Source organism: Aulonocara stuartgranti (genome assembly GCF_965226115.1).
Source record: "Aulonocara stuartgranti genome assembly, chromosome: 7".
In the NCBI taxonomy this organism is placed as follows: domain Eukaryota; kingdom Metazoa; phylum Chordata; class Actinopteri; order Cichliformes; family Cichlidae; genus Aulonocara; species Aulonocara stuartgranti.
In genome coordinates this window covers 5,491,451-5,502,109 of record NC_138945.1, presented here as the reverse complement: position 1 = coordinate 5,502,109, position 10,659 = coordinate 5,491,451, and the positions used below count along the sequence as shown (strand labels likewise).

At 42.7% G+C, this 10,659-nt stretch overlaps 2 protein-coding genes across 5 annotated transcripts in view; one reads left to right on the top strand and one right to left on the bottom strand.

Annotated features, from left to right (window-relative positions):
- The first annotated feature begins 1,208 nt into the window (after window positions 1-1,208).
- On the top strand, window positions 1,209-10,395 carry znf276 (zinc finger protein 276). The gene is made up of 12 exons (XM_082539593.1): window positions 1,209-1,359; window positions 3,327-3,623; window positions 3,911-4,226; window positions 4,322-4,368; window positions 4,453-4,875; window positions 6,292-6,373; window positions 6,459-6,539; window positions 7,095-7,214; window positions 7,331-7,406; window positions 7,859-7,976; window positions 8,287-8,386; window positions 9,088-10,395. Exons 2-12 carry the CDS (start codon window positions 3,368-3,370, stop codon window positions 9,356-9,358), a joined length of 1,890 nt encoding a protein of 629 aa, XP_082395719.1. The 5' UTR covers window positions 1,209-1,359; window positions 3,327-3,367; the 3' UTR covers window positions 9,359-10,395.
- fanca (FA complementation group A) overlaps window positions 9,700-10,659 on the bottom strand; it is a 29,488-nt gene continuing 28,528 nt past the window's right edge. For all 4 annotated transcript variants that reach the window (XM_082539583.1, XM_082539584.1, XM_082539586.1 and 1 more), the window contains one exon: window positions 9,700-10,570. In XM_082539583.1, coding sequence (XP_082395709.1) covers window positions 10,478-10,570 — 93 coding nt within the window. In that variant the 3' untranslated portion in view covers window positions 9,700-10,477. The remainder of the gene's footprint in view (window positions 10,571-10,659) is intronic.

Genomic DNA, 10,659 nt, shown 5'->3' with positions numbered 1-10,659 from the left:
AGTTTATTAAACCCCACTGGAGCAGTCCGTACCTTGAAAGCTAAGCTCTCTTCTTTCTCTCCCATCCTGTCTTCCTTATCTTTCTCCATCTCTGAGTGACTTTAGCTCTTTTTTTTCTCTCCCTGTTAAACAGAGCAGCTGGACCTTTAGCCAGCAACACACTGTGAGACAAACGCCACACAAACAGTTTGTATGTTGCTGTCACTGATAGAAAAGTTCATTTGAAAGACCTAACGCTTAAAAAAGTCACTGTCTTTATTTATACTCGCTCCTGTTCAGTAGGGCTAAGTGTTGTGGCAACAACAACAACAACAACAAAAAGCACCTTCACACTTTTAACCCCTGAGTTTGGTACACACGTCATCTCTTTTTATGCCACATCCTCTGGTGATTAATAAATGAACAGGACCGCCTTTTATGTGTTTCTGTTCAGGCTCAAATCGGTTTAAAGTTTGGATGTTCGCAGTGAGGAAATAGTGCCTCCCCCCAAATAATAATAATAATAATGGATTGGATTTAAATCAAACGTTTACGTGCCTGTTTTGAAAATGCAAGGAGCAGAAAGTACAGATATTTGTTTAAAAATGCAGGGAGTACAAGTAAAAAGTAGTAAAAACAATACTCAAGTAAAGAACAGATATCTGAAAATTGTACTTAAGTACAGTACCAAAATATTTGTGCTTTGTTACTTACCACCTCTGGAAACAATGCAATTATATACAATAGACTATCAGGATGAGGCTCCTTGCCACTTTAAAATATGTGATTGCAGACAGCCTGGGCAGCTTTAAAGCGGACTTAATGTCTATTGCAGTCACTGACTGCAGTTCTTGTTTCCAAGGGTGACACAAGCAGTTATTAGGTTCAGGGGTCAGTTACAGTTTTACTCTGACGTGGAAGTCCTGTAAACGGTATAACAGCCGTGTGTACTGATGTGTGGAAGGAGTCAGTTTTGAAAAAAGAGAACATGTTTTGAGTGCTGTTTTTCATTTTGGCAGTGAGTCTGTGTGTGGAGGTTTGTGAGTGGAGTTTTGACAAAGCAGTTTTTGTTTTGAGAAACTGAGCCACACTTTCTGGAAAAAAATTTTAACTTTTGAGGCGAAAAAAGAAACAGACAAAATATATTTTTTCTTAAAAAAAAAGATGTAGAATTCTACCTCCGGACTCTTCTCTGTGGACGGCAGGTGGCGCTCTCGGGTATCGCCACTCTGTGTTTTGTTCCGGTAGCGCTTCCGGGTTCTAATGTTTACATCTGGGAGCAGCTACAAAGCACACAGTTTGTTTTCCAGGCTAATGAAAACCTTCTTGCACGTTAAGAACAGCATGTTTTCCAAGTGCTAGGACCTGTGCACAGTCACGGTAGGCCCTCCATGACGAGTGCTGTAATTATTATGTCACGTGTGTTGTGTTTTAACACGTCAGCTAACAAATGTAGCAGGCTCATTCATGCTAACCAGCTAACGCTAGTTGAATTAATCTGTAAACAAAATCATGTTGGAGTGTAAAAACTATCCGGGACCATTGTCACGGTTTTTGTTTTATCGGGGGCTTAAATCAAAGGTGCTACGGCTTGATTGGCATTAGTGTCCTGTTAACTTTATCCATGGATGGAGTTCCTGTGTCATCAATGTTAAAGATTTCTTAGAAAAAAAGATTAAACGTATGCCAGAAGATGTACAGATGGACTGATTATGTTCTTTAAAGTAAGACGAAGGTTTCAGAGAATATTAAATGAGGTTAAAAAAATGTTGTATTTATTATACAGCTGTTTTTTTATGAGGGAAAAAACCTCATTCTGCCCCATGGACTCACCGACCACTTCATTAGGTATAGCTGGTCGTTGACAGATATCTAATCAGCCAATCGCGTGGCAGCAACATAGTACATTTAGGCATGTAGACATAGCCAAGAGGACGTTCAAACTGAGCATCAGTGACGTGGCTGTTGGCGGCAGATCTGCTGGTCTGAGTATTTCAGAAATTGTTGGATTTTTCCACAGAACCATTGCTAAAGTTTACAGAGAATAGTTCAAAAAAGTGAAAATATTAAGTGAACAGCAGTTCTCCAGGTGAAAACACCTTATTGATGTCAGATGTCAGAAGAGTTTGGCCAGACTGCTTCAGGCAGATAGTAAGACGATGGCAACTCAAACACCCACTCGCTACAGCCAAGGTATGCAGAAAAGCATCTCTGAACGTTGAAGCAGATGGGCTATAGCAGCAGAAGACCGCACGGATTGTCACTCCTGTCAGCAAAGAACAGGAAAATGAGGCTACAATTTGCACAGGCTCACTAGAACTGGACAATAGAGGAGTGAAAAACATTTCCTGGTCTGAATTTGACATAAAAAAAAAACATGAAAATCATGGCTCTGTCCTACTTTGTATCAAAAGTTCCGGCTGCTGGTGATGGAGTAAAGGTGTAGGAGATATTTTCTTGGCACACTTGGTGCCCCTTAATAGCAGCTGAATATCACTGAAATACCACAGCCTACCTGAGTATTTCTGCTGACCATGTCCATTTCTTTATGACCATAGTGAATGCATCTTCTGATGCCTGCTTCTAATAGGATAATGCACCATGGCACAAAGCTCAAACGATCTCAAACTAGTTTCTTGAACTGGACTAAAATTACATCCACAGTCACAGAGTACTTTTGGGGTGTGGTGGAACAGTAGATTCACATGATGGGTATGTAGCCAACAGTCTGCAGCAACTGTGTGATGGTTTCATGTCAGTATGAACCAAAATCTCTGAGTAAAGTTTCCAGCACCTTGTTGAATCTATAGCAAGAAGAATTATGGCAACTGAAGGACAAAGAGGTCCAACCTGCTACTAACATGGTGTACTTAATAATAATAAAAAAATAAAGTGCTTGGTGAGTGTATGTACACGTTGATCCACGCTTCCTGCCTCCTTCCTCCTTGTTTGAATGATGACAACATTTCATAAGTTTTTACATTTTACAACTGGTTCTGGTTCTAAATGAAACTTTGGAGCAACATAATAAACAGGATTGATCAATTTGTAGTTAAAGTAAATAGTCTGCGGTACCTTGCTTGACAGAACATATAAATTTTTCTGTTGTTGGCCATAACAAAATGTAATTTAATCTTTAGTAAATGAAATCTCATTAAAAATAGGAAATGGGTTAAATATTTCTATATTTCCTGATGATTTTGCTTTTTTAGAAAGCCAAAACTCTTTGGTGAGCACAAAATATGCACAAAAAACCCTGATATGTACCTGTGGTTGTGTTTAAATGGAACTAAAACTCAGAAATGCTAAATATTTTAAATATTTTATTGTTTATTACACTGACACAGGCAGCCTTCACGAAATCAGCTGCTGACAAAAATAACAGTAAATGATGAAGAAGAAAAGTAGACATACAAGGTCTTCTGAGACGCCGCAAAAGCTCAGCAGGACGCCGATGCCAGTGGATGTCACCAGTGAGAAGAGGTCACCTGGAAACAGAGGGCGACCTCGGAAGACTGCCGCTGTAACCACAGACAGTTTCTACCTGAATGACTGTGCAACAGAAAAGACCACCGATGCAGACTTCAATGTGACGACAGTCGAAGACGCCCAGAAACATCCAGAGACTAAGTCCAGATCTTCAGGTTAGTGGCTCACTACGCCCGTTTTAAACACAGAAAGTTGATGTTAGTGTAAGCTATTGTGGGATATTTGTCATGTGATTCTCAAACTATTTAACTTGGCAAAGCCAGTGCTGACATCGAGTGCAGAAAAAACAATGTTACGGGCCTCTAGTCAGAGGTAGATCCTGTGTGTTTGGCACAAACCAAGTAAAATAGAGTATACTGTATATTTCTCTGTTAATGTGGACACTAGTAAATTGTATTATTGGAGCACTGTAAGATGAAATCAAGTTGTGATGCCCCCTCAGGTAGACTCTCTGCTGCTGTCTGCCGGCTTTGTCACGGGAAGTTTTCTCCGCGCAGCTTGCGGCACGCCTTCAACAAATGGCCTCGGGATTCCCTCAGTATTGTAGACGAGGAGTCAGACGCCGTGGCTCAGTCACCGCTTCTGTTCCACACAGACTTCCAAAGGCTGGTCGGGGTCCAGGTGGACCGTGACCCTCGGCTTTCGGAATTTATTTGCAAGAAATGCCATGCAAAGTTTTATAAGTGCCAAAGCATCCTGATCCGGTTTCTGCAGAGAGTCAATCTCCCGCCTGTGGGGAAGGAGAACCTGAAAAATCAGTGAGTCAATAAAAAAACAAATATATCTACCTGAGGGTGACTGTAAAGTGTTTTTACTGCAGAAAAACATGGGGAAGTGTTTGTGTCTGTTTCAGGAAGAATGCAAAGGGTCCAGAGTCCTCTGTAAACCATTGCTCATCAAGTAAGTAAAACATTACTTCCTCACTCCATCTTGCTGAAGTTCCATAAGTTGAACTGTTTTAACAGGCTCTTCTGTTTTCTTCAGCTCCCTCATCCTTTACCTCAGACACAAAGTGCCTCCACAGTCTGGTGTCCTGGGCTCATCACCACGGAGAGGCCTGCCGCTCCTGCCCCGACCTGAAGGAGGTGCTGGAGGGCCAGTGCCTGGGCGCCATTAAGGCTGTTTGGGGTTGCGTCAATGGTCACAGATACATCATGGACACTCACCGCAGCACTACCTCCAACCAGTGCTCCAGCAACAGAGCATTAGGGAGTGGGAGGGGTGATGGAGCAATGTCAGAGGAGGAGGAACAAGAACAAGACGGCGAGGAAGACGAAGAGGAGCAATCTGGCGGGAACGGAATGACCTCATCGAGAAGTACTAGTACTGTGGTTCAGCGCAGTCCACCTGCAGCAACGGCTCAGACGCAGAGCTCAGCGCCTGATGACTGGACGGGCGACAACGAAGGTGGGAATGCTTACAGTCGTTCAGACTAACACTGGGACTACCGGTGTATCAGCGCTCTTCAGTTCTTTCAAGATGTTTTATGTTGTACAATAAAAGACTCGCACAAGATCAGAGATAAAACCCCAACAATCAGATAATCACTGTGCTCAGTGATGGGCAGCCACCTCCTTTCGATGTGTAGGAGCAGCAGCTTTACTCTGAGCACCTCCCGGGTGGCTGAACTTCTCACCCTGTCTCTAAGGGAGAGGCCAGTCTCCCTTCAGGGGAAGCTCATTTCTGCTGCTTGTATCCGCGATCTCATTCTTTCGGTCACTACCCACAGCTCGTGACCATAGGTGAGGGTGGGAGGTAGATCGACCGATAATTGAGAGCTTCGTTTTTACATTCAGCTCTCTCTTCACCACAAGGCTGAAGAGGCTGAGGAGTATGATCCCCCTATAGTTGGAACACGACCTCCGGTCCCCCTTCTTAAAACTGGGACCAGGAGTCCCAGTTTTAAGAGGAGTTTTTTTTTTTAACTCCCTCAGTGACCTCGCCCCCGGAGATAGGTGAGTCGTCCCCCTTGTCCCAAGACTCTGCTTCCTCCATGGATTAAGGAGGTCCTAGAAGTATTCCTTCCAGCACTCGACAATCTTCTCAGTCAAAGTCAGCAGCGCTCCACCAGCACTATACACAGCGCAGGTAGAGCACCGCTTTCCCCTCCTGAGTCGCCTGACTGTTCACCACAATCTCTTCGAGGCAGTCCAGAAGTCTTTTTCCATGGCCTCGCTGAACTCCTTCCACACTCAGATTTTTCCTTTATCCACTGCTCGAGCTGTGTTCCGCTTGGCCTGTCGGTACATATCCCACAGGCTAACCAAGCCTGATAGGACTCCTTCTTCAGCCTCATGGCTCCCTTCACCTCTGGTGTCCACCATTTGGTTGGGGGATTACCACCACAACAGGCACCAACCACCTTGCAGCCGCAGCTGAGTGCAACGGCTTCGGCAATAGACGTGCTGAACATGGTTCATTCAATTCAATTTTATTTTATTCATATAGCACCAAATCATACCAACAGTTGCCTCGAGGCGCATTTGGACTCAGTGTCCCCAGTCTCCCTCGGGATGCTGTTGAAGATCTTGCAGACCATCTGCACTTAAATGTTCATATTTTTTATTTTCATCAAATAAAAATATATGATTGACTCACATCAGCGTGTCTGAATATCAGTTCATTTTGAAGAAATGAGAATGAGTGTTTCCAGGAAGATAAAATATTAAAGATGTGTATTCATTTTTGGAGACTCGAGACTGATGTGCACAGACATTCCAGCTGAAATATAGAAAATACTTTTTCTTCTTCTGCACATACTGAAACCCATGTTAAGACCTCATCATTGCTCATATTAACATTTTCTCCTCCTCTCTCCTTCAGATTACACAGGTCACGAGGAGGCCTTGTCTCCTGCTCCGGGTCAGCTGGAGGACAGAACTGCTGGCAGTGATCTTTCTGACAGGTTGGTCCCACAGTTCATATTTACTGGTGGTTTGGCAATTATTAGAAATTGAAATTTTTCAAATTTTGTGTTTGTGTGTGTCCAGGGTCATCTCTGAAGATGAGTTTGATGAGGGTAGAAAAGGAGGGCTGTCTGATGAGGAGTTTGAGCCATACTCGGAGAAGAGGTGGGTGCAAATAGAAAAGATGGGCCTGCTATGGTGAAGTAAAGGGAGTGGAAACACCGCCTTATCTCACTATCTGTTATCACCGGTCTACGGGGCCTTTAGTGTAGATCAGCCTGTGAATGTAACACGATAACGGCCGATGTAGATTTGATTAGTTTAGTGTTAAGTCTTGCCAGTCAGCAGCTGTGCAGGCTGTTATTATGAAGCCTCTAAGTTTGGGTCTCCATTGATATACAAGCAGCATGTAAAGAATCACAAGTCTTTAAAAGGTTTGCTGACTGGCCACAGTCACAGTTACACTCTGACAATAAAGGGTAAAAGAAAGAAAAAACCTTTACTACAGTAAAAATGAGAAGCCTGTGCCTGCTACCACACAGCTGCTCTATAATGAACCTCAGCTGTGCACATACATCAGGGCAACAGGCTCATGTTTCCTGGTTGAGCTGTTAATTTGCTCTTTGGATGGGACAGTGACCACCTTTGCAGTTACAGAATATGTTCCATGTCTTTCTCTCATAAGCTCTCACTGAATTTATTTTCCCCTTATCCTTCTAGAGCCCACAGGGTCAACGTCCCAAACAAGAGAAGAAAAAGCTCAAAGGCCCCAGAGGAGCCCAAAATCAGAAAGAAGCCTGGACCCAAGCCAGGCTGGAAGAATAAGTTCAAACCTAAGGGGTACGTGATGCAGCTTCCATTAAGGTCATTTTCAGCTTGGGTGTAGTTTATTCTTTGCTTCAGTTTTTTTTTTAGAAGAAATGCAGATTAACAATCTGTGTGTTTCTTTTTCAAAGGGAGGAGCTCCCCAACATCTACAAGTGTCCATATCAGGGTTGTACGGCTGTCTACAGAGCTCCCGATGGTCTCAAGGTCAGAATTCACTGCTCACTGTTAAATGAAGCCACCTTCAGTTGTGCATGTTTCCGTGCACTAGTTTTGATCTCCTGTATGAATAATCTTGGCTTGCTTTTCTTTAAAAATTTGGGATAGCGGTCTCATGTGACTGGAGAAATGCTTCTTTATTAAATATTGTTTAACTGTTTTCAGCAAGGTGAAACAATTCCTGAGCATAGCGCTGTCAGAGGTCTGTTTACTGCTAACTATAAAGTGAAATGAGTTAAATATGTATGAATGAAATAAAAACAGATGAGATTGATTGTTGCAGATTGGTAATAGTATCAGAGATTAAAGATTAATAATGAGTTATTTCCATTTAAAATGAATTGTCCTTGACTGAAGGCAGTTAAAATGAATGAGAGCAAACGTGCTCTGCCTTCATCTGTATATACGACTGATTGTGTTCCTGTTTGCTGACTTTTTAGAAACACATCAAGGAACATCACGAGGAGGTGAGGGAGCGACCGTGCCCTCACCCTGGCTGCAACAAGGTTTTCATGATCGACCGCTACCTGCAGCGGCATGTCAAGCTCATCCACACAGGTGAGATGTCAGGTTTGACTGACTTTCTGGCTTTCCAGCTTTAGTCATCCAGCTTTGAGTGAGAAATAATTCGTTATAGCTGTTTTTATGCATGCTTTTCACATTTAGGCTGTTTCTGAAGAATGATACACGAATCTAAAAGCTTCCTCAGACACGTGGAACGCAGTACTGATGTTACTAAATCAATCATTTCCATTTCTAAGCATTTATTGTTAGCATTGCATAAATTAATGTTTATAAAGATGTTTTTTTTACCTTACTTTAATGTCTGAATTTGTGGCTCATGCTCGTCGTGTCTGTGTGCTTCCAGAGGAGAGGAATTACATTTGTGACCAGTGCGGTCAAACCTTCAAACAAAGAAAACACCTATCAGTTCACCAGATGAGGCATTCGGGGGCCAAGCCACTACAGTAAGTCCTTTAACATTTTTGTAGCTCATGAGCCGTCAAGCTCTTTTGGTGGCTTCAGATTGATTTTACAAACCTTTAATTGCTTCCTGTTTTCATCACAGAACCACAGAATATGCTTTCAACTGAACAAGTCATATATACCATCAAATGTATGCACATAGATTTATGTATCTCCAAGTTGGGAGATCATCTTGCTCTGGTGCATCCTGCTGACAGACGGTCATACTGGGATCAAGAGTTTGATAGCCAAGTCAAAGTTTCAGCCTATTTATCTCTCCCCCTCAAATTCAGGGATTTGGAAAACATTGATAGAACAACGAGATCAGTAAATGCCCTTTTTGACTGATATCAGAAAACGGGCCTCATCATCGTTTTTCTGGAACTGTTTTTACAGCATTTCAAATGTTTAGTCACTACAATTTTATATGGAAAGTGATGAGCTCGGAGCCTAGAGACTAAAGTCGTCTTCTGTTATTGGAAATAAATCTTTGAAACGAGACTTTCAAAAGTCAAAATAAAATAGAGAAAAATAGTGGCACAAGAACTGAGCCCTGAGGAATTCCATAAGTGAACTGATAAGAGGACAAACAGAAATTCACTTTTTTGAGAGAGCGAGAGGAATGAAACCCATGTTTCCCAGTTTAAAAGCCAGAACCCCATCAGGAGAAATGATAAATGCTTTTGTTTTTTCCTCCTATCAGATGTGAGGTTTGTGGCTTCCAGTGTCGCCAGCGAGCATCACTGAAATACCACATGACCAAACACAAAGCCGAGGCCGACCTGGAGTTTGAGTGCTTGATGTGCAGCAAGCGTTTCGAGAAGGCCCACAACCTGAACGTGCACATGTCCATGGTGCACCCGCTGACACAGGCTGAGGCTCAGAGGGGCAGCGGGCAGCAGCAGCAGACATACCCGGACCTACACACCATCACGCTGACCGGGGAGGTGGTTCAGCAAGAGCAAGACAGATGACAGAAGGAAGTCTTGATTCAAGGCAGAGATACTTGAACTGTGGCACAGGACCCAGAAACAAAACAGCAATGTAGCACGGAGTTTCATCTTAGCATCAGCAGTTGAGTTTTCATCCAGTGTTCCTTCACACTGACGCTCATGACCTTCTTAAGACTTTTCAGCCGATTTGTTGACGACACAGCAGAAAAGACATTAGGTAAGAGTTCAGTGTCAAAGCAATGTTTCTTTACATTGTGCAATTAATATAACGATTCATGAGTTATATCAATTACCTGATATTCAAATCATCCATCTTCTGCAACAAACACATTGCTTCCTGTAACTGTTTCCAGAATAAAACGGATTGTTTATTTGCTTTTATTGTGAAAGAGCAGCAGTAGGAAATGTGAGGCTGGCAGTCAGGATGAGTATATGGAGTGGTTCACCATATATCATATTAAAAGCTAGTACAATTATGACTCTGTGAAATCTGAGGATAATAACTTGAAAAGAGAACAGTACGGTGGCCCTGAGACCTCAACGCACTCATCACGCTGACTCTTGAAAGATAAAACAACCAAAAATACTGAAAAAGATGCTGCCAAGTAGACCAGACAGAAATATTAGAATATGAACTAAAATAAAATTTTACAGTAAGTTAAATCAGATGTTTTACACTGCTGCTCACAGTCTGACAATAACTGATTTCGTAGGCTTTGTGAGTAATCAGCTGTTAAGACCACCGTGTTGTTAATCTTGAATACCTTCATTTAATATCTGACATTCACATTACTGACTGTGTAACCGGCTTAAATGCAGCTGTAATACTGAGACCTTCTCTTTGCCTGATCCAAGTAAAGCGTCTGTATGTGCTGCAATTCCAGGAAGTTTTCTTATCGGCTCACTGCTTTTATTAAGTTATTACAAATCAAAGTCTTCTTTTGAATTGTAGCATTGAAAGGGCTTCAGGTGTACATGTGTGTAAGAAAGCGTGTAATGTGTAAAAAAAGAAGAAAAAAAACCCCCAGTGTGAATAAAACAGGCTTTCTTTTTACAAAGCTGAGTCTGAACAGTGCAGTGTTTCCACGTGTTTCTGTTGGAGGGAGGGTTGGAATATTAGCGTGGAGAGATCTCGGTCGATTAGAGGAAGTCCATCTCTGGGCTGGAAGGCTCGAGCTGCACAGACAGCGCGGCTGCCAGCTCCGGGTCCAGTTCTGCACTCAAGGATTCCAGCTGGACCGAGAAAACCACAAGCAGATAGGCGGGACAGGAAGGAGATATGAAGGTGTGAGACAGGTGTGAAAGGGGCAACGGGTAATATA

What these genes read in the sequence shown, in the direction of transcription:
- znf276 (XM_082539593.1), top strand. Translation starts at nt 3,368, where the DNA reads ATGATGAAGAAGAAAAGTAGACATACAAGGTCTTCTGAGACGCCGCAA. An exon ending in GAGCCATACTCGGAGAAGAG is followed by an intron (nt 6,540 to 7,094) that starts GTGGGTGCAAAT and finishes TTATCCTTCTAG; the next exon opens with AGCCCACAGGGTCAACGTCC. An exon ending in GAGCTCCCGATGGTCTCAAG is followed by an intron (nt 7,407 to 7,858) that starts GTCAGAATTCAC and finishes CTGACTTTTTAG; the next exon opens with AAACACATCAAGGAACATCA.